General features: G+C 37.6%; 1 protein-coding gene, 1 non-coding gene and 2 pseudogenes across 2 annotated transcripts; 2 read left to right on the top strand and 2 right to left on the bottom strand.

Annotated features, from left to right (window-relative positions):
* Positions 1–12942: 12942 nt before the first annotated feature.
* On the bottom strand, positions 12943–14049 carry LOC104789018 (putative F-box protein At3g17620 pseudogene; annotated as a pseudogene).
* Positions 14050–15923: 1874 nt separating this feature from the next.
* Positions 15924–17009, bottom strand: LOC104789017 (putative F-box protein At3g17620 pseudogene; annotated as a pseudogene).
* Positions 17010–18353: 1344 nt separating this feature from the next.
* Positions 18354–18425, top strand: TRNAD-GUC (transfer RNA aspartic acid (anticodon GUC)). The gene has a single exon. It is a non-coding gene; the product is annotated as a tRNA-Asp (tRNA).
* Positions 18426–18456: 31 nt separating this feature from the next.
* On the top strand, positions 18457–21779 carry LOC104786197 (MLO-like protein 5). Its single transcript, XM_010511549.3, has 15 exons — positions 18457–18917; positions 18994–19051; positions 19170–19375; positions 19473–19589; positions 19676–19733; positions 19828–19916; positions 20026–20100; positions 20187–20275; positions 20365–20414; positions 20499–20539; positions 20632–20805; positions 20897–20932; positions 21009–21076; positions 21213–21273; positions 21357–21779. The coding sequence occupies exons 1-15, from the start codon at positions 18774–18776 to the stop codon at positions 21582–21584; spliced, it is 1494 nt and encodes a 497-aa protein (XP_010509851.1). The 5' UTR covers positions 18457–18773; the 3' UTR covers positions 21585–21779.
* Positions 21780–21793: the final 14 nt, after the last annotated feature.

Here is a 21793-nt window from a genome sequence, read left to right as displayed (position 1 = left end):
TCATAATCCGACTTTGTACCAATTTATTTTCAGTTTGGTTTAGAAAAGAAGATGTTCTCAGATAATGGTACTATCTTGGTGCACGGTCGTGTGTGTGTGCCCAAGGATGAGGAGTTGAGACAGGAGATTCTGAGAGAGGCTCATGCGAGCAAGTTATCCATTCATCCAGGAGCGACCAAGATGTACCGTGACCTCAAGAGGTACTATCATTGGGTCGGGATGAAGAAGGATGTGGCTAGTTGGGTTTCGAGGTGTGATGTGTGTCAGCTAGTGAAGGCTGAGCATCAGGTTCCTGGCGGGTTACTGAAGAGTTTACCCATTCCTGAGTGGAAATGGGATATGAACACCATGGATTTTGTGGTAGGATTGTCAGTGTCACGGACTTTTGATGATATTTGGGTCATAGTGGACCGGTTGACTAAGTCAGCATATTTCCTGGCCATTAAGAAGACTGATGGAGCAGCGGTCTTGGCTAAGAAGTATGTGAGGGAGGTAGTCAGATTGCATGGGGTGCCAGCGAGCATTGTGTCTAATAGGGATTCTAAGTTCACTTCGGTGTTCTGGAAGGCATTTCAGGCAGAGATGGGCACTAAGGTGCATATGAGTACAGCTTATCATCCCCAGACTGATTGATAGTCAGAGAGGACGATCCAGACGCTGGAGGATTTGCTGAGGATGTGTGTGTTGGATTGGGGTGGCCATTGGGCAGATCACCTGAACCTGGTAGAGTTTGCTTACAACAACAGCTATCAGGCGAGTATTAAGATGGCTCCTTATGAGGCTTTGTATGGGAGGCCATGTCGTACACCATTATGCTGGACTCAGGTGGGGGAGAGGAGCATATTTGGTGCTAGTTTTGTTCAGGAGACCTCAGAGAAGATTCGGGTTCTCAAGCTAAACATGAAGGAGGCTCAGGATAGGCAGAGGAGTTATGCAGATAGGAGGAGGAGAGATCTTGAGTTTCAGGTAGGAGACAGAGTGTACCTCAAGATGGCTATGTTGCGGGGTCCGAACAGGTCATTGTCAGAGACTAAGTTGAGTCCGAGGTATATGGGTCCATTCAGAGTGATTGGGCGGGTTGGACCAGTGGCATATAGATTGGAGTTACCTGAGGTGATGCGTGCATTCCATAAGGTTTTCCATGTGTCTATGTTGCGGAAGTGTCTCCGTGAGGGAGAGGAGGTGTTGGCTAAGATTCCTGAGGATCTTCAGCCTAACATGACTTTGGAGGCGAGACCAGTGAGGGTTCTCGAGAGGAGGATCAAGGAACTTCGGAAGAAGAAGATTCCTTTGCTGAGAGTCCTGTGGGACTGTGATGGTGTTGAGGAGCAGACTTGGGAGCCTGAGGCAAAGATGAAGGCAAGGTTCAAGAAGTGGTATGAGAAGCAAGCCGCGACTTGAGCTTGTTTAGCCGGGTCCCATCTGTAATCTGTGGCTGGAGCGGGAATGGAGTATTCCAGCCCATCTCTCTTGTTACTCGGTCGCTTGGGGTGGTTGGTTGTGCGACTCAGTAACAAGATGAGGTGGTGTTCGGGGTACAAAGTTTCCGTGAGGCGGGGTTTTGGAAGAAAGTTTCCTAAATTAGAAGTTTCCAAAAGTGGAAAGTTTCCAAAAGTGGAAAGTTTTCAATTGGTGACAGCTTGTCCTGTGGGAAGGTTGTTAAAAGGGTGGGGACCAGGGTTCGAGGAACGCCTGGCGCACCAATAACCTACTGTGGATTTGGATGAATAGTTCCATTTGCCCAGTGAGGGGTTAGGATCGATGCCCTGCAGGGCCAGCTTCGGGCCTATGGGGGCAAGCTAGCGGTGGGCTAGTGGGGTCAACGGGACGGGTTGTCACATAAAAATCGATTTTTATTGTAACAACCCGTCCCGTGGACCCCACTAGCCTCACTGCTAGCCCGCTAGCCACACTGCTAGCCGCCCAAACTGACCCCAAGCTGGCCCTGCAGGGCATCGATCCTAACCCATCACTGTGGAAATCAACATCCACCAGTAGGTTATTGGTGCGCCAGGCGTTCCTTGAACCCTGGTCCTCACCCTTTAACAACCTTCCCACAGGACAAGTTGCCACCAATTAAGCTGCAGATCAATTGGTGGCAACTTGTCCTGTGGGAAGGTTGTTAAAGGGTGAGGACCAGGGTTCAAGGAACGCCTGGCGCACCAATAACCTACTGGTGGATGTTGATTTCCACAGTGATGGGTTAGGATCGATGCCCTGCAGGGCCAGCTTGGGGTCAGTTTGGGCGGCTAGCAGTGTGGCTAGCGTGCTAGCAGTGAGGCTAGTGGGGTCCACAGGACGGGTTGTTAGATTTAAGTAAATTAAAAAATAGTAAGAGAAAAATAGTATATATGTTTATGTCTGTTTCGGGAACCCGTCCCATCCTATATACGGTATGTCATGTTTTTCTAATCTTATAATCGTAGTTTTATTAATATTTTATAAATTTGAGATTGTATATTTTAGTCCAACAAATAAGGAAGTAAGTAAAAGATTCGCATCCACATAATATTTTATTTATAAATATAATTATTTAGTATAGCATTTATAATATAAACTTATATTGGTTTACCTTTATCAAATTTTTAAACGTTTGAAATAATAACCGCTTCACCATAAATTTTGGATTCATATGAAATTTAATTTAACTATCGTAATTTTATAATCTTATCGTAATTTTATAATGTTGTAATTTTATAATTTTTCTTCCTACCCTAAAGAAATCAAAGTAACAAAAGAGAGCTTGTTACCCTACAAAAAAATCATTTATACACATAAAAAAATGTTGAAACCCCATAATCCCCTGAATATATCAACCTGCAACAACAACAACATTTGACGTAAATTGTCTTCACATCAAAAGTATATATAGGATTATTACCATACTCCTTTATAACCATTTTACAATCACCAAAGCCCAAACATAAATAATAACAGCGTTGTTAAGTGATGGATCCATTCGACTGAACATTAAGAGAAATAGAGGTGACACGGAAAAAAAATTTATATCGGATTTAGAACAGTCCATTCGAGAGTACAAACTCATTGAAACCATTAGTAAAATGACTATGAATAACTTACAATCCAAGCCGATCAACAACCTGCCATTGCCAACACAAATTCTCCTTGGATAATCATATATAAAGCCAAACTCCAAGGCAAACGTCATAGGGAGTAACTTCGTAAAACCCTAAAAATCACAAGAATAAATCACATCAGTCTCTAAAATTTTTATTAGCATAATGTATAATGAAAAAAATGATAATAGAGAGGAAGAGAGTATGTTACCATCATTAAATAAAAGTATTGACATATATTTGCCTTTATTTATAGGGAGAAGAAGTGTGTCTAACAATTTTAACAAATAAATCTTAACAAAATATTTGATATCAACATTCAATATCTTAATTGTTTATCAAAATCTATTTATTGTTTGTTTCCAAATTCAAAAAGAATTATTTCTAGATATACATGATATCTTTAATTAATGATTAATTACGCTAATATTATCAGATTTCTCCGTTTTTAGGTAATTCAAATTGATAAATCTTAACAAAATATTTGATATCACCATTCAATATCTTAATTGTTTGTCAAAATCTATTTCTTGTTTGTTTCCAAATTCAAAAAGAATTATTTCTAGATATACATGATTTCTGTAATTAATGATTAATTACGCTAATATTATCAGATTTCTCCGTTTTTAGGTAATTCAAATTGATAAATGATGAGGGGCGGAAGCTATTACAAGAGAGAGGAGATGGCGTTTAGACGGAGAAGACGTAGGCTGAGCAAAGGTAAAGTGTTGCTCTGTTTTGTGTTAGAAAAACAGAGTATCAAGAGATAGAAAACGATGGTGATGAGAAGATGTGAAGAAGAAAAGAGATAGAGTTGGGATCTCTTCCAGGAATTGATCTCAACAAGGGTTGTGCAAGTCCTCCTTGCAGGGCTCTAAGACAAGCTCTTTTGGGTAGTTAAGACTACCTCTTTTTGGTTTTTTTTTCTTTTATCAAAATTAAAGCTAGTTATCCTACAATGGAGTCCACGATCTCTATATATAGAGAAGTAGATTAACATAAACGAAACCTAAAAGCAAAGAGAATATTCATCTCCCATAAAGAAATAGAAACCTAACATAAAGCCTAATTGGAAAATAAGTAAACACCAAAGCCGACACCACCGTAACTTGTTGGGCAAGAAACTCAACACCGAAGCCCAACAAGAGTGTAAATTATGCTGCATCAGGTCCCACCGGGTAGGGAAGATTCGACCACGAATCTGGAGGCTCATTATCACCGTGGAATGGAGAAAGATGTTTGACATTAAAAACGTCTGACGTCCGCATGTCCGGTGGAAGCTTCACCTTATAGGCATTAGCATTAATACGTTGTAACACTTCCACAGGTCCGATCTTCCTAGACTTAAGCTTGTTATATTCCCGTGCTGGAAAACGATCCTTAGTGAGGACAACCCAAACTAAATCACCTGGCTGAAACTCCAATGCTCGACGCTTAACATCCGCAGCCGTCTTATACTTCAACGATGCATGTTCCAAATTTTCTTTAGCTTTAAGGTGAACATCCTGCAATTCATCAACAAAATCAACAGTTTGGCCATGTAGACGAGAGCGATCTGGCAATGTTGGTAAATCCAATGGGCAACGAGGAACAATTCCATAAACCACACGAAATGGTGAATAGCCAAGACTTCTATTTAACGCATGATTGTGAGCAAACTCGGCTTGGCACAACTTGGCATCCCAACTTTTGATATTATCACCCACTAAACAACGCAAAAGATCTCCAAGGGCTCGGTTAGTCACTTCGGTTTGACCGTCAGACTCAGGATGGTAAGCAGTGCTCATGTTTAAACTTGTTCGGAGTAGTTTCCACAAAGAGCGCCAAAAATGGCTCAAGAAACGAGTATCACCATCAGAAACAATGGACAAAGGCAACCCGTGAAGGCGATAGATTTCCCGAAAGAACAAAGTCGCCACACTAAGTGCATCAGTCGTCTTCTTGCAAGGAATAAAATGAGCCATTTTAGAAAAACGATCCACCACCACAAATATAGAATCGTTACCTCTTTGTGTTCGCGGGAGCCCCAAAACAAAATCCATACTAATATCAGTCCAAGGCTGTGTTGGAATGGGCAATGGAAGATATAACCCAGCATTAGATGATTTCCCTTTTCCTTGTTGACATACACGACAACGTTCTACAAAACGTTCCACATCCCGACGTAACGAAGGCCAAAAGTAAGTGGCTGACACTAAATGCAACATACGATCCCGTCCAACATGTCCCTCATTGTGTAAGTCTTGAATTATTTGAAGCCGTAGACTACAAACAGGAACACAAAGGCGCAAACCTTTGAAGAGGAACCCATCATGAACTACGTAGTCAGCGTGTAGTCCCTGTTCTGCCGTGAGAAAAATCTTAGAAAAAAATGGATCGGTGGAATACAATTCCGCAAACGAAGCAAATCCCGGAACTGAAGTGTGAACAGTCATGAGAAGTGAGTGTCGTCGGCTCAATGCGTCTGCGACACGATTTGTCACACCGGATTGATGTCGAATCGAAAATGTAAATTGTTGGAGGAAAGCAATCCACGAAGCATGACGAGATGACACCTTTGCTTGACTGTCTAAGTGGCGCAAGGCATCATGATCAGTGAAGAGGACAAAGTCACGGTGGACTAAGTAATGACGCCAATGCTTGACAGCTTGCACAATGGCATAAAACTCAACATCATAAGTGCTATAACGAACACGAGCTCCAGATAACTTCTCACTATAATAAGCGATGGGCTTCCCTTGCTGGCTTAAAACTGCACCAATGCCTACTTTCGATGCGTCACAATGAAGTTCAAAAGTCAATGAAAAATCCGGAAGAACCAAAATCGGAGCTGAGGTGAGTTTAGTCTTGATCAGCTGGAATGCTTCGGTTGCTGCGGGAGTCCATTCAAACTTGACTTTCTTCATACAATCAGTAATGGGAGCCATGATCGTACTGAAATTATGCACAAAACGTCGATAAAAAGATGCTAACCCGTGAAAGCTACGCACCTCCGTGATAGTGCGTGGAATAGGCCAGGAGCGGACAGCCTCTACTTTAGCCGGATCAACTGCTAACCCATGATTAGAGACCACATATCCCAAAAATAAGACCTCCGAAGTTCCAAACTCACACTTATGTTTAGCAGCAAATAATTTCTCCTTGCGTAATACTTGAAGAACCTCACGAAGATGAACCACATGATCAGCAACAGAAGAGCTAAAAATGAGAATGTCATCAAAGTAGACAACCACGAACTTGCCAATAAAAGGTCGAAGAGCCTGATTCATAACACGCATAAATGTGCTTGGAGCGTTAGACAACCCAAATGGCATCACCAGCCACTCAAAAAGGCCTTCACGTGTTTTAAATGCCGTCTTCCATTCATCTCCCGGTTGAATACGAATTTGATGATACCCACTCTTCAAATCAATTTTGGTAAAAATCGAAGCTTTCCCAATTTGATCCAACAAATCATCCAAACGTGGAATAGGAAACCGATACCGTATAGTGATCTTGTTGATTGCTCTACTATCAACACACATTCGCCATGTTCCGTCTTTCTTTGGAATAAGTAAGGCGGGAACAGCACACGGACTAAGGCTCTCCCGAATATGACCTTTAGTGAGAAGGTCTTCCACTTGTCTTCGGAGTTCCTCATGTTCTTGTGGACTCATTCTGTAATGAGGTCTATTAGGCAGCGTGGCACCTGGAACAAGATCAATACGGTGCTGAATATCCCGTAACGGTGGTAGTCCAGTGGGGAGTTCACCAGGGAAAACGTCAACAAACTCAGCCAACACTGACTCAAAAATTGGAGAATGCGAGGAAGGCAACGATGCCAATGACGGGTTGGTAACAAACAAAGCCCATGCGATGCCTTCCGTTCGAAATTCTTCCTCAAAAGTAGCCAGAGAACAAAGTGAGGACTGTCCGTGCTTGGTAGAAGTAGAAGATGTCTTACTCGAACTAGAGCAAGAGGGACCAGGTAGCGATGGAGTCGGTGGAGTGAGTAACGGTTCGCGAGATGGAATCAATAAAATCTTATGGGCCTCCCAGATGAAGGCATATGTGTTATTAACACCATCATGCGTGATTTTGCGGTCGTATTCCCATGGTCTCCCAAGAATCAAGTGGCTAACATCAATGGGAGCAACATCAAAGTAAAATCGATCCTTATATAAAGGACCAATTGAGAACGGGACTAGTGCTCTTTGTGTTACTCGCATGTCCACGCCGTCTCGCATCCATGACAAAGAGTACGGTGTTGGGTGAACCTCTACTGGCAGACCAAGCTTGGTTACCGCATATTCAGAAATAATATTGCGACAACAACCAGAATCAATGATGAAGGTGCAAATACGATCTTTAATCGTACATGTAGAACGAAAAATATTCGTCCGTAGCCAATGCTCCTCACGCTGTTGTGGTGTAAGACAAACATGGCGAGAAACCAATGCCATGCCATGATCACCATGCGTTCGTTGAACAAGATTGTCGGACTCCACGTCGTTTCCGTCCGAAGAGACATAGTCTTCATCGTTTTGAGCATCAACATCCACTATGAGTCCACGTTTCTTCTGGTTGGGGCAAGCGGTTTGACGATGACCTCTTTCACCACAAGCATAGCACCGTAACGCATTCAATCTCGGTGGAGGACGCTTCAAGGTGGGATCGTCATCAAAAGTTTTGCCATCTGAAGTAGCTCCAATGGGGTCAGTTTTGTCATGAGGAGAGGTGCTTATGGACGCTGGTGTTGAGTCCACAAAGCGGCTTCGCGACGATGTCGAGACCCAAGAGGATGAACGAAGTTGCTGTTCAAACGACGCGGCACGCCGATGTGCTTCAGCAATGGTAGTAGGGTCGAACTGAGCCACTGCATTCTGGATTTGAGGACGTAGCCCACCAATAAACCTTGAGACAAGTTGGGTTGGAGTGTCGTATATGTCGTTTCTTGTCAATAATAAGTAGAACTCCTCTGCATAATCATCAACTGACTTGGAACCTTGTTTCAAATTTTGCAACCTTGTATACATGGTGCGTTCATAATTATGTGGAAGAAACGTCGCACGCAGCTTCTTTTTAAGTTTTTCCCATGTGCGAATTGGCTCCTGTCCCGAACGTATACGAGTGGCTTTAAGCTGTTGCCACCAAGAGGCAGCGTGATCACGAAACTTCGTTGCAACGAGAGGCACTCTGCGGTTCTCCAGAACATCTTTGAACTCTAAGATTTCTTCAACAGCAACAATCCAATCTAGCAGAGAGTCACCACGAAGGCCACCATGAAATTCTGGAATGTCAACGCGAAAGCTACCTTCCCAACGTGTGTCCTGGATTCGCTGGTCTTGACGGCGGTAATGAACGAGGTCACCTTGCTGATGGTCGATGTTGACCAAAACATTACGAGCATCGTTGTCACCGGCTTGTTGTTGGAGTGGTCGTGGATTTGCAATACGAGCATCGTTGTCACCGGCTTGTTGTTGGAGTGGTCGTGGATTTGTTTGATTCGCTGTCAACACATCACACAAGTTTTGAATGGAAGTAGCAATTGAAGTCTGGAAATTCTCTTGCATCGTGAGTAAGGCTTTGGATAATTCATCCCAGTTTTGAATCGAAGCTTTGTCTTCTGGTTTTGGAGCCATCGTGAAAGATGAAGAAATAACACCAGGAGCGGTATGAATCTGATACCAGATGATGAGGGGCGGAAGCTATTACAAGAGAGAGAAGATGGCGTTTAGACGGAGAAGACGTAGGCTGAGCAAAGGTAAAGTGTTGCTCTGTTTTGTGTTAGAAAAACAGAGTATCAAGAGATAGAAACGATGGTGATGAGAAGATGTGAAGAAGAAAAGAGATAGAGTTGGGATCTCTTCCAGGAATTGATCTCAACAAGGGTTGTGCAAGTCCTCCTTGCAGGGCTCTAAGACAAGCTCTTTTGGGTAGTTAAGACTACCTCTTTTTGGTTTTTTTTCTTTTATCAAAATTAAAGCCAGTTATCCTACAATGGAGTCCACGATCTCTATATATAGAGAAGTAGATTAACATAAACGAAACCTAAAAGCAAAGAGAATATTCATCTCCCATAAAGAAATAGAAACCTAACATAAAGCCTAATTGGAAAATAAGTAAACACCAAAGCCGACACCACCGTAACTTGTTGGGCAAGAAACGCAACACCGAAGCCCAACAAGAGTGTAAATTATGCTGCATCAATAAAGATATGAGAAAGTCTTGGAACATCTTTCCATATTTTTTATTCTCATTAATCTTTTCATTTTATGTATTAGAAAGATTACAAAATTGATGATAAATGTTTTAATATCATTATAGTGTTCATGTTTGTATAGCTATATATATTTTTATAAAAAAAAATATATTTTAAGAAATATTTAATTAATTTCAACTAATTAGCATCTCTAATCAATTTAAGATAAAATTTTAAATGAGATTTAATGTCATGTTTTAATTTGTAATCATGTTTTGAAAAAATTGTATAAATCTCTAACTAATTTTTCTTTGCAACAATCTCTAACCAATGTTTTTAAACCCGACCCGGAAAGCGAACCGGACAATCTTCTGGGTCACCGGGTCACCGGGTCGACCCGGTCTGATCGTGGGTCATTAATTTACTGAATTTCATTATATATTATATATATATATATATGTTTATACTTTAGTTTTATGAATTTTCAAACAATATTTTTCCGTATCTATCAGTTATTAGTTAGTATATATTTTTGAACAATAATTATAAAATTTTATTTCTTATATTTTTAATCCAAACAATAACAGCAAGATATAATAGGAGAACTAATAAAAAAAATTATTTCTACCTTCCACATGAATTAATATTAGAAAAAATGTGACCGAACGAAATAAAAAAGAAGGAAACCAGGTACACTTAAATTTGTCCCACATCGGAGGATAATAAAGAAAGCAATACATGATTTGGTCTTTATATATGCTCGTTTAAGTGTATGAGTTGAATGTTGAAATTGATCCAAATTGACCCCGACCGCCGGTTAGCGGGTTTTAGCCGGGTTTTTTCGGTTTTAACCGGGTTTTTTAGTATCCGGTTTTTAAATAATACCCGGACCGGGATACCTTCCGGTTCGCGGTTAAACCGGTTCGACCGGCCAGTCCGGTCCGAGTTTCAAAACATTTTCTCTAACTTTAGTTATTATGATATTTGTTAAAGATTGAGATCTCTTATACTTAATCGTTAATATAGTTTCCTAAAATATTTGAATTTATTATTTATACTGAATATAATTTCATAAAATATAGGAATGTATCATTTCTAGTTAATATAGTTTCTAAAATACTGGAATGATTTGAATCGAATTTAACACACGACTAAATGTTTTTAGAAAACTATAAAATGTTTAATATTTTATTTAGAAAACTATTTCGAAAACTTAATATATTCAAAATAATTTATTTACGGGTTATAACCATATCCAAAATTAGATCCGAAATCTAAGTATCCTTCGTTATAACTGGTTATAACCAATTATGATGAGAGTTAATCATTTTTTTTAAATAATTGTTATCATTGTTTTAGGGAAGTTTAATTATTATTTATAATTATGTAGGTAAGTTGGTCTGTTTGGCAACATGGATATATGTCATGTTTTATTGTTTTTTTTATCCCTAAGTGTACTCCCCAATTAATAGTATAGATTGTTTCACCATAGAAAGTCGGATTGAGATGATGGTACTATAGACCCATATCAAATATGAACTTAATTAGTAATCGATTATATTTCTGTAACTCTGTTAAGCTTGAAACTAACTATCAAACATGATTAAAAATGCCAAAAAAAATTAAACGTGAACCGGATAACCTAAATGGAGTTAGATAATTCAGTTTTCTAATTTACCAAATATATATTTAAATCTTAATATTAATAAATTTTAATAATAAGTAATTTTAAACTTAAGTAGAAAACATAATTTATGAAAACTTATTTTTGATAATTATTTAATATATATTATAAATTATTTTAAAATTTTAAATTGAATTTAGCAATCCAAATTTTCTTATATCGTCCAGTTATCCAAAATTAATGTTATTATTTATATCGAAAATGGTTTAGATTTTGTTTTATGTTTTCGAAATTACCCGTTCTGGTCTCGCACTCTCTATTTTATTTCATGATATCTGAAATATATATGCTTATAGATAAAACCCGTAAACTTAACTATTTTCTGATAAAAGATCTGATATAGAGACAGATTTGGGAAGTGTATTAAACAATTTAGGTTTAATATAGGGAAATTTGATTTAAAAGGACATTTTTTCTTGAATTTGTCCCATTATGCTTTCTACGCTAAATTTGTCATTATGCCTAAACTACCCTTTAAAAAAATATAACTAACTTTTAAGCAATTTTAAAATTTCAATTCCCTAAAAACAAATTCTAGAAATAAAAAAGAGGTTACCATAAGGTGTTTTTGATGAAAATATGATGTTTTAACACTGAAAAAAATTATTCTGCAACATTTAGAATACATTTCTACTAATTGTATATATTCTGAAGATATTAGATTATAAATTCTACATACTCTACATGTTCTAAATAATGTAGATTTAAAATTCTTCGCACTCTACTTATTCTGAAAACTTTAAAATAAATATATCTTCTAAAACTTTTAGAAGTCGGATTTTGTATGTGTTCTACAGAAACTAGAATATATATTCTACATATAACTCTATATTCTACAAATTTTAGAATTAGTTTTCTTCACTTTATACGTATTCTAGTGAAGTCAGAATATGAAATCTACATTTTATCATGTGTCATACGAAAATTAGAACACTAATTCTACATTTTACTCTATGTTTTTTTTATAATTTAGAAAGTATATTATACAATTATGTTAAACAAGGAAACTGAATCCTAATTTAAAGGAAACAAAATATTTACGTAATCTCGAAATTATGCAAATCATATATATTCTTAAGATTACTTCCTAACACATTTAGAAATGTGTTCTGAAAACATTATTAATCGATTTGGTTAAAGGTTTTTCATCATTTTCCTACGCTTGTCAACCTAAATTTTATGTTCTTTCATTCAAGAGTTCATTTTGCAGTATGTTGCAAATCTATGTAACATGTGATATATGGAGATGTATCGGATAAAATGAATGGAGATTTATTGTTGATGAAAGAAAACGTGGGAGACTTCTTACTTTTCAAGCCAATTCAACTCTTGAAGAGCTAAAAACGATGGTTTTGGAAGACTATGAAATACAACAAAATATGAAGCTACTGACCGATTAATCCGAGAGAGTAAAAATTTTGGGGAAAATTTATGTCGGGATTGAGAGAGAGAGAGAGAGAGTTATGTTTCGAGAGAGTAAAAAAATTTTGTGAGATTTAATTTAGGAATTTTTTTTTGGTTTTGATATAATTTAGAAAATATAAAAAATGGAAGTTAATAAAAAGGGAATTTTGATTTTTTTCCTTATAGTTTAGGAATTAAGGGTATAATCGAGTTTTTTGTGTATAGTTAAACCTACTATACCAAACTTAAAAAAAAAAACATAGTGAGACAAATTCAAGAAAAAATGTTATTTTAAATCAAATTTCCCTTTAATATAACTCATCAAATTAATGTTAATCAATTGTAACAATTTGTATTTAAACGATTGTAAAAAAATTTGGCATTTACTTAACTATACAATTTGCAACATTCTTGAATCCAATATAATGAGTGAAGCTTATTAATTAATCACATACTAACTTTTACAAGATTACAACAGAGATATCGAACAAGAGCAATCAAGCAAGCTCTGTTCTGAGGAGATTAAGTAGTTAATCGTGGATTTGATTAGGTATATATAAGCAGAGTTGATTTAAAAGTGTAAAATTTTAATCCCATCAGATCCAAGAGTCAAAAGAACACACTGCACTTGGAACATAAGAGCACGTAGGCAAATTACTATATGGTTCAGCAATTTTCCCGAGATCCACTTCTCTGAAGTATCCCTTTTCTCCAATGATGTAAGCTTTGTAGCGTCTAGGCGCGTTCGTTTCATCTAGATATCGATCAAAAACCACGACGCGGCTCTTCAGCTCGTCGATAAGGAAAGTACCATCATATAGTGGTCTCATATCAACAACGGCTAAGAACTTGCTCCACGACACGGCACTGGGCTCTATCTTAGTAGTAACCCAAATCTCCATCCCATAGCTATTCGAAGGCTGGAATAACACCGCAAGCTGCTCTTCTCCAAATGAAGACAGAGTCACAATATCATGATAATAAGACTCAAACGGTAGAGGAAGATGAGGTCCAAATCTCTCTTCAGTAAAATCAAAGCAGAGTAAGACATTAGGTACGTCTTCTCCAAAATCCTTACTTGCAGCTTGCCAGAACATATTTCCCTTCAAAGATACACCACAGTCATAATACTCGACAATCGAGTCACAAGTGACATCAAGAACCCTCCATGAGTTAGACTTGAACTCGTAGATCTCGGTCACATGACATCTCTCCGGATAATGATTATAAGCAAATCTCAAGATTTTATGGGCATTGCAGGATTTGCTTTTGTCGTATCCCAGAGCATAAACATACGAGAGCTTTCTGCCGTTAACAAAATTTGGTTCGACGCATATCCACCGAGTTTGGCCGGTATACATATTCCACACCACAATCCTAGACAAGTCTTTTGTGGTGCATAACAATAAACCCTCGCAGCAACATACAAAAGCTACATCCACATCATCTGAATCGGTTAGGCTTATAAGTTCACCTATAGGCTTTATAGATGACTCAGAGTTGTTGTGACTGAAACTCATCAAATAAACCCTATAATTTGCTAACCAGATCCCCATCAACTCCCCTTCCCTTGACGGGGTTGCTTTACCCAGGTGCTTCGATAAAGTGTTCCACGTTTTGCAAGTTAAACGGACTGTTCTCATCGATTTCACCGGAACCCTAGATAGTATCTCCTCTACCAATTCCTTTGGAAGATACGACATCTTCGCCATTTTTTTGAACGTATTTCTTCTTATTTCTTAAGTACAATACAAAACTTTAAGTGCAAAAAGAAAACAAAGATCGATGGAACAGAACTTAGGGTTCTTATTTTTCATAACGTGTCAAGAGACGCATCATCAATATAAATATATAATTATAATATTTTCAGTGTAATTTAATTTATTGATCTCATCTTAAAGTTGTATTTTCATTGGTGACAATGACCTAATCTTTTCATCAATATAGTAATAGTAATGTCCCTACAAAATTGCATAAAACTCAATAAGTAAAATATACTAAATTGATCAAATTAAATAAGTTTATTCACATAAAATAAAATCGCTTTAAATCTCTTTACGAAATTAATGAGGTTTCTAACATTAACAAAATATCATAAATATGCAATTGATTTCTTTTTTTCTATACAAAAACTTTCTATCATCTCCTTAAAAACTCTCTCGATCTTCAAGATCTTTACTTTATGCATCTTCTTTACTTTATGCATCTTCTTTTGTAAACTCTTTTTTCCGGTTTGGGCCACCAACTCTGGGGTTATCTTCTAATTTAATGTTTGGTTGACAAAAAAAAAAAAAAAAATTTCAAAAAAAAACAAATATAGGCTAGCGATGTACCACATATTCAAATCTAAATTTTTTTAAAACATACCACAAATTATAAAAAGATAAATTAAATCCATGCATATTGGAGTTAAATAAAGATATAGCTTTATTGAAATAAAAAAAAACATACACAATATTTTACCATAATACATCTGCTCAGACTGAGACCAAGTGACTTATAGGCTTTTGCCAGAGATCTTTACCGGTTGAACTATTGGCTCTTGGTAGGTGCAAATTTTTTCTGGGTATGTTTCCCACAAAACTTTGTTTTAAAGGTTGAGTCTGCCTCTGTTTTATTTCGTCAGAACATATTTAGTCCACATTCGTACGATATGAACTTGCAAGACGATACATAACTGATTTCCCTTCAGGTGATGAGAAGTTTGGGATTTAGAGGCTGGCTGGTTTGTATAGTTCATCTCTGATCTCTGAAAAAGATTTTGGAGTTCCTCTTGCTAATGAACGCTTCAACCGCAAAACCTGTTCTGGGACTGATGGTAGCAGAAGGGACGCCAGAGGAACCCCTTTGACTGGTTATTTCCAACAGATTAGGTTAGATCACTGACTTCGAGTTCATGTATTTATGCCTTCTGATTTTCAACTCAGATCCACAGACACTTATCTACTAGATTCCATTAGAACCATTTTGTTGATCACCAACTCCACAGTTTTTTTTTTTAGAATTACTAAAAGGTTCCGGGCCTAGGCCCGTATATAGTCCTCTCCCAAGCGCCGTCCCTCGAACTGGCAATATCTAGACTTTGTCAAAGAGTCTTTACCAATTGAGCTACTGAACTATCTTTCTTGTGTATTTAATAAACGATTTATCTTATGGAATGATGAAGAGAAAATTGTTGTAACTTTTTCTAAAGTTTTTGAGAACCAAAGTGTTCTTGTCTTTGTTCTTGATAACATTGATTGTCCTAAATTGGGACCTATTCTGAGCATTGTGCAATGCTAACTCACAGTGATTACTAGGTTCCATTAGAAACCTCTTGTAGACCACCGACAACTTTATATTCATTCAAGTTTTGTTGATTTAATGGTGGGAGGAAAAAAAAACAAGAATAGACTTTGAAAAAATGTATAATTCACCGGAAGACTTCAAAATATAGCAAAAAGAAAATGGTGTCGCTAAGAGTAAAAACTGGCTGAGTGGTGTGCAGATCACTTGCCAGGTCTTACAAAGGAGATTAAGTGAATCGTGGATCTGATTAGTTTTATATTTGATTTAAAAGTGTAAAATTTTAATCCCATCAGATCCAAGAGTCGAAAGAACACACTGCACTTGGAACATAAGAGCACGTAGCCAATTTACCATGTGGTTTGGTAATTTTCCTGAGATCCACTTTTCTGAAGAATCCCTTTTCTCCAATGATGTAAGCTTTGTAGCGAGTGGGGTTCGTTCCAACTCCATCAAAAACCACGACGCGGCTCTTGTGCTCGTCGATAAGGAAACTCCCATCATCTAGTGGTCTCATATCATCAACGGCTAAGAACTTGCTCCACGACACGGCACTGGGCTCTATCTTAGTAGTCACCCAAATCTCCATCCCATAACTATTCAAAGGCTGGAATAACACAGCAAGCTGCTCATCTCCAAATGAAGATAGAGTCACAGTATCATAATAAGACTCAGACGGTAGAGGCAGATGAGGTCCAAATCTCTCTTTAGTAAAATCAAAACAGAGTAAGAAATCAGGTACGTCGTCGTCAGCTATAGCACGCCAGTACGTATTTCCCTTCACAGACACGCCCCCTAATAAAAGCTCTATATCCCGGCTAGGAGTAACATCAAGAACCCTCCATGAATTAGACTTGAAACCGTAGATCTCGTTCTCACATCCATTCATCCTGGGAGAAGTACCAAATCTCAAAATTTTATAGGCGCGACACGATTCGCTCTTGTCATATCCGATAACGTGGGCGTATCCCTCAAGAGATCTGTGTTCGACGCAAATAAACCGAGTTTTCCCTGTATAAGGGTTCCATACCACGAGCCGTGTGTTTTCTTCCGTAGTGCATAACAATAAACCCTCGCAGTGATATATTTGATATATAAGTACATCATCATGATCGTTTAGGCTAATAAGTTTACTTGTAAGCTTTATAAATGGATGATCAGTGTCGTTGTGAATTCCATGGAGATTAAGGCTTATTAGAAAAACTCTATAATTTAGCAACATGATCCCCATAAACTCCCCGTCCCTTGCAACTGCTGCTTTACCAATGTGCTTCGATAAACTGTTCCACGTTTTGCAAGTCAATCGGACTTCTCTCATCGATTTCACTGGAACCCTAGAGACTATCGCCTCTACCAATTCTCGTGGAAGATCCGACATCTTTGCCATTGTTAATTTTTGTTTCAAGGATCGATGGAATAGAAATTAGGGTTTAATTTCTTCTTAACGTCTCAGGGACATAATCGACTTCGTTATGTTTTTTAATTTTCTTTTTTCTAGGAAAATACAATAATTAAGGTGATTGTATCTACAGTTTTACTTTTTTTCCTGCTTGAAATAATATTTAAACATAGGAAGAGAAGGAAACATTCTTTAAATGACGCATGCTCTTAAGGGAATACAAACCAACAAGAATGAGCATGTGTGTGCTTCAACTTGTCAAGGAACTTGAGTTCATCAAACAAGACTTAATTTGTATCTACGTGCAATGCTTAATAATATAGCCAGTAGCTTATACAAAACAAAATGAATCACCCCATTGGCATTTTCCTAGCCCCCAAAAGGCCAACTGTTAAAAATAATAATTGGCATAATTTGCAACATTCTTGAATCCAATTTAATGAGCTCTAGTGAAGCTTATTAACATGCTAACTTTTACAAGATTGCCGCAAAGATACCCAACAAGAGCAATCCAGGGAACAAGAAGCCAGCTCTGTCTTGTGCATTGTGCAATGCTAACGCCCAGTGTTTACTAGATTCCTTGTAGACCCACCAACATCTTTATTTACATTCGAGTTTTGTTTCTTCTCTCTTTTTTACTTTGCTTGGCAATGAGAGTTTTGTTGGTTTAGTGGTAGGAAAATAATAATAATAATATAAGAACAGACCTTTTGTACAATGTATAATAATTCATTGGCAAGTCTTCAAAATAGCAAAAAGAAATTGTGTCGCCACGAGAAAAAAAAACTGGTTGAGTGATGTTGAAGATCACTTGCATTGCCAGGCCTTACAAAGGAGATTAAGTAGTGCATCGTGGATCTGATTAGGTATATAAGCAGAGATGATGCAAAAGTGTAAAATTCAATCCCATCAGATCCAAGAAGGTTGTGTAATTTTCCCGAGAACACTCTGGTTGTGTAATGCAAGAGTCAAAAGGACACACTGAACTTGGAACATAAGAGCATGCAGCCAAGAAACAACGTGGTAGTGTAATTTTCCCGAGATCCACTTCTCTGGAGTATCCCTTTTCTCCAATGATGTAAGCTTTGAAGCGAGTGAGATTCGTTGAATCTTCTCTCATTGATTTCACCGGAACCCTAGAGAATATCTCTTCTACCATTTCCCTTGGAAGATCCAACATCTTCTCCATTGTTTTTCTTCCTTCAAGAACAACTACAGATCGATGTACATAGAAATTAGGGTTTCTTCTTATCTTGCGTTCTCAGTTACTCAGAAAAGCATATTTATATTTAAATATATTCTTAAGGTGAACTTATCAACAAGGTCGTTGTAGTATAGTGGTAAGTATTCCCGCCTGTCACGCGGGTGACCCGGGTTCGATCCCCGGCAACGGCGTCTTTTTGTTTTTCATCATGCTTTTCTCTCCTTTTTTTTTATAATTAACTTTCTTTTCAAATTTCCCATAAATCCGCAAATTCGTTCATCTCCCTACATTTCCGATTCAAAACCATTAGAACTACAATGGAAAAAACAGAGCAAAATTCTCCAAAACAAGAAAAGAAAAAAAAACCAAAAAAAAAATTAAAAAAAAAAAACAAAAAAAAAACCATAAAATCGCCATCACCGTCTCCCGGAACGACGGAGATATCCCGCCGTCTCTTGGCCGTAAAAGATTTGAAACTGATGATCGTAAAGAAAGCACATAAGACAAAGGTACACATTAACAATTCCGTTTAAGAAAAAATGGCTGGAGGAGGAGGTGGTAGCACTTCTGGAGAAGGCCCTAGAGAGCTCGATCAGACTCCGACATGGGCTGTCTCCACTGTTTGTGGCGTTATCATCTTAATCTCTATCGTTCTAGAGCTCATGATTCACAAAATCGGAGAGGTATATATAAAAAAAACAAATCTACCACAAATATGTTTTATACATGATGATTCACCCATTGATCGATTGTTTAAAGGTGTTCACGGAAAGAAGGAAAAAAGCTTTGTACGAAGCTCTTCAAAAGATCAAGAACGGTACCAAACTCTAGACAACCCCTCGAATTGATTTTGTTTTTTTTTTTTTTTTTTTTTTCCGTGCGTTGAAAGTTACGTTGTTTAAAACGTTTTCACTATTGTGTTGCTGATTTTGCAGAGCTAATGGTTTTAGGATTCATTTCTCTGTTACTAACATTTGGACAAAACTATATCGCAAGCTTGTGTGTTGCTTCAAGATACGGCCATGCGATGTCCTTTTGTGGTCCGTACGACGGTCCAAGTGGTGACTATAAGAAGCCAAAATCTACCGACCACTTACAACGCCGTGTTTTAGCCGATGCTGCTCCAGCTGAGTGCAAGAAGGTTTAAAACTACTTTTCGTTTTGGCTTCATTATATTCGACAAAATGGTTGAATTTGATGAAGAAGAGTGTTTTTTTTTTTCTTTTTAATGTTTGCAGGGCTATGTGCCGCTTATATCACTCAATGCGTTGCATCAAGTGCATATCTTCATATTCTTCTTGGCGGTGTTTCATGTCATTTATAGTGCTATTACCATGATGCTTGGAAGAGCAAAGGTATATGATGTTTAAATTTAAGGCTGTTGCAGTGTGTATGTGCTTGTGAGATTTTGATTGTTTGGGTTGGAGTCATTATAATGCAGATTCGTGGATGGAAAGTATGGGAGGAAGAAGTCATACATGAACACGAAATGATGAATGGTTAGATCATTTGTGGGTTATAGTCTCAGATGCCAATCACATTAATTAAATACAAGAAAATCAATTTGTTTAGTTACTTTGATGTAATTTACAGACCCTTCAAGATTTAGGCTCACACACGAGACATCATTTGTTCGAGAGCATGTCAATCCTTGGGCCAAAAATAGATTCTCCTTCTACGTTGTAAGATTCTGTTTTGTGTGCTTCTTTATTACAATTCTTGTTTCTACTACCTATCTAAAAGCAAGCTTCTAGATATTAAGAGAGAATTTCATTGGTACTATTTTTGTAGATATGCTTCTTTCATCAAATGCTGAGATCTGTCAGAAAATCTGATTATTTGACGATGCGTCATGGGTTCATAAGTGTAAGTTCCTCAAAATCATGCAAACCCAATCTTTAACTTCTCAAAAACTTGTTTGAGACTTGTTTCCAAAATCCTCTGTTACTTAGGTCCATTTGGCACCCGGGATGAAGTTTAATTTCCAAAAATACATCAAAAGGTCATTAGAAGACGACTTTAAGGTAGTCGTGGGAATAAGGTACCTCTTAACACCTGTTCTCTCTTACACTAACACTCATTTCTTCAACGTTTTCTAATACAATTTTACATATCATTCCGGTAATGCAGACCAGAGCTATGGGCCTTTGTAATGCTCTTTCTACTCTTTGATGTTCACGGTTAGTCTTTTTATATCTTTTGTTATTATATTCTGTAACATATACGGAGCTTAGAAATTTAATTGTTCTCGTATACTATTTTAGGGTGGTATGTTACTGCTGTGATCACCATGATTCCACCAGTTGTAAGTGACTAAATCTACCTTATCTCTCTTTTGCTTCCATTGAAAGAGCAATATAGAGAGAAAAAAACCAACTAATTGTGTTTGGTTTGAAGTTGACATTAGCTATAGGAACCAAGCTTCAGGCCATCATATCAGACATGGCGTTGGAGATTCAGGAGAGACACGCGGTGATACAAGGGATGCCACTTGTTAATGTCTCTGACCGGCATTTCTGGTTAAGTCGTCCTGCCTTAGTCCTCCATATCATCCACTTCATTCTCTTCCAGGTATAACTAATTAATCTCCGCTTATAAAATGAAAAGATTGAAAAGGGTACGTTAATCGTCTATGTTCTAATGAGCTTACCTGATTGTTCAGAATGCCTTTGAGATCACCTACTTCTTCTGGATATGGGTAAACAAATACAACACACACCTCTCTTTACCCATTATGTCTGTCTCCTTGTCTCACTCTCCTTCCATTGTTGCAGTATGAGTTCGGGTTACGATCCTGTTTTCATCACCATTTCGCGCTCATAATCATACGTGTGGCTCTCGGGTGAGTACTAAATTCATCAACAACTTCCCATTTCTTTTGTGATATTTGGTTTTCTTGAGCTACAAGAAATCTTTCTTTTTGTGAAATTTGGTTTTCTTGAGCTACAAGAATCTTTATTTGAGTTTTTAAAATGTAGGGTGGGAGTACAATTTCTATGCAGTTACATCACACTTCCTCTTTACGCTCTCGTTACTCAGGTATGTCAAAACGTTTATACTTCATTCTTCATTGTAAATCACTCTGGAGATTTGAATTACTTGTTTTTTTTTTTTTTTTTCAGATGGGATCAACGATGAAGCGATCAGTGTTTGATGAGCAAACATCAAAGGCGTTAAAGAATTGGCATAAGAATGCAAAGAAAAAGAGTGAAACGTCAGGTCCAATGCCGAATCCCCGGCCTAAAACCGTCGGCGATATAGAGTCTGCTCCGGCCAACATCACGGCTAGTGTTGATGTTAAGGAAGGAGATCAATCTGGTAAACCTGGTGACAATTTAAACGGTCCCTAAACCGGTCAAAGACACTACTTCACTTAACCGGCTTATTACTCAAATATAGGTTTTAAAAAAAGTAAATCAATTGTTTATGTAAATGTTTTGTTGTATGTGTTTTGTAACAATTAGTGCGATTTTGTACCATCTTATCAAAAATAACACACTACAAAAAAATGATCCATATTAGCCTATAGGCTCGGGTTTGGTAAATGGACAATACCGAA

This window comes from Camelina sativa, chromosome 5 (genome assembly GCF_030686135.1).
Source record: "Camelina sativa cultivar CO46 ecotype springtype chromosome 5, ASM3068613v1".
NCBI classification, from domain to species: domain Eukaryota; kingdom Viridiplantae; phylum Streptophyta; class Magnoliopsida; order Brassicales; family Brassicaceae; genus Camelina; species Camelina sativa.
Note: the sequence above shows the minus strand (reverse complement) of the source record. Positions and strands in the feature narration are given on the sequence as shown.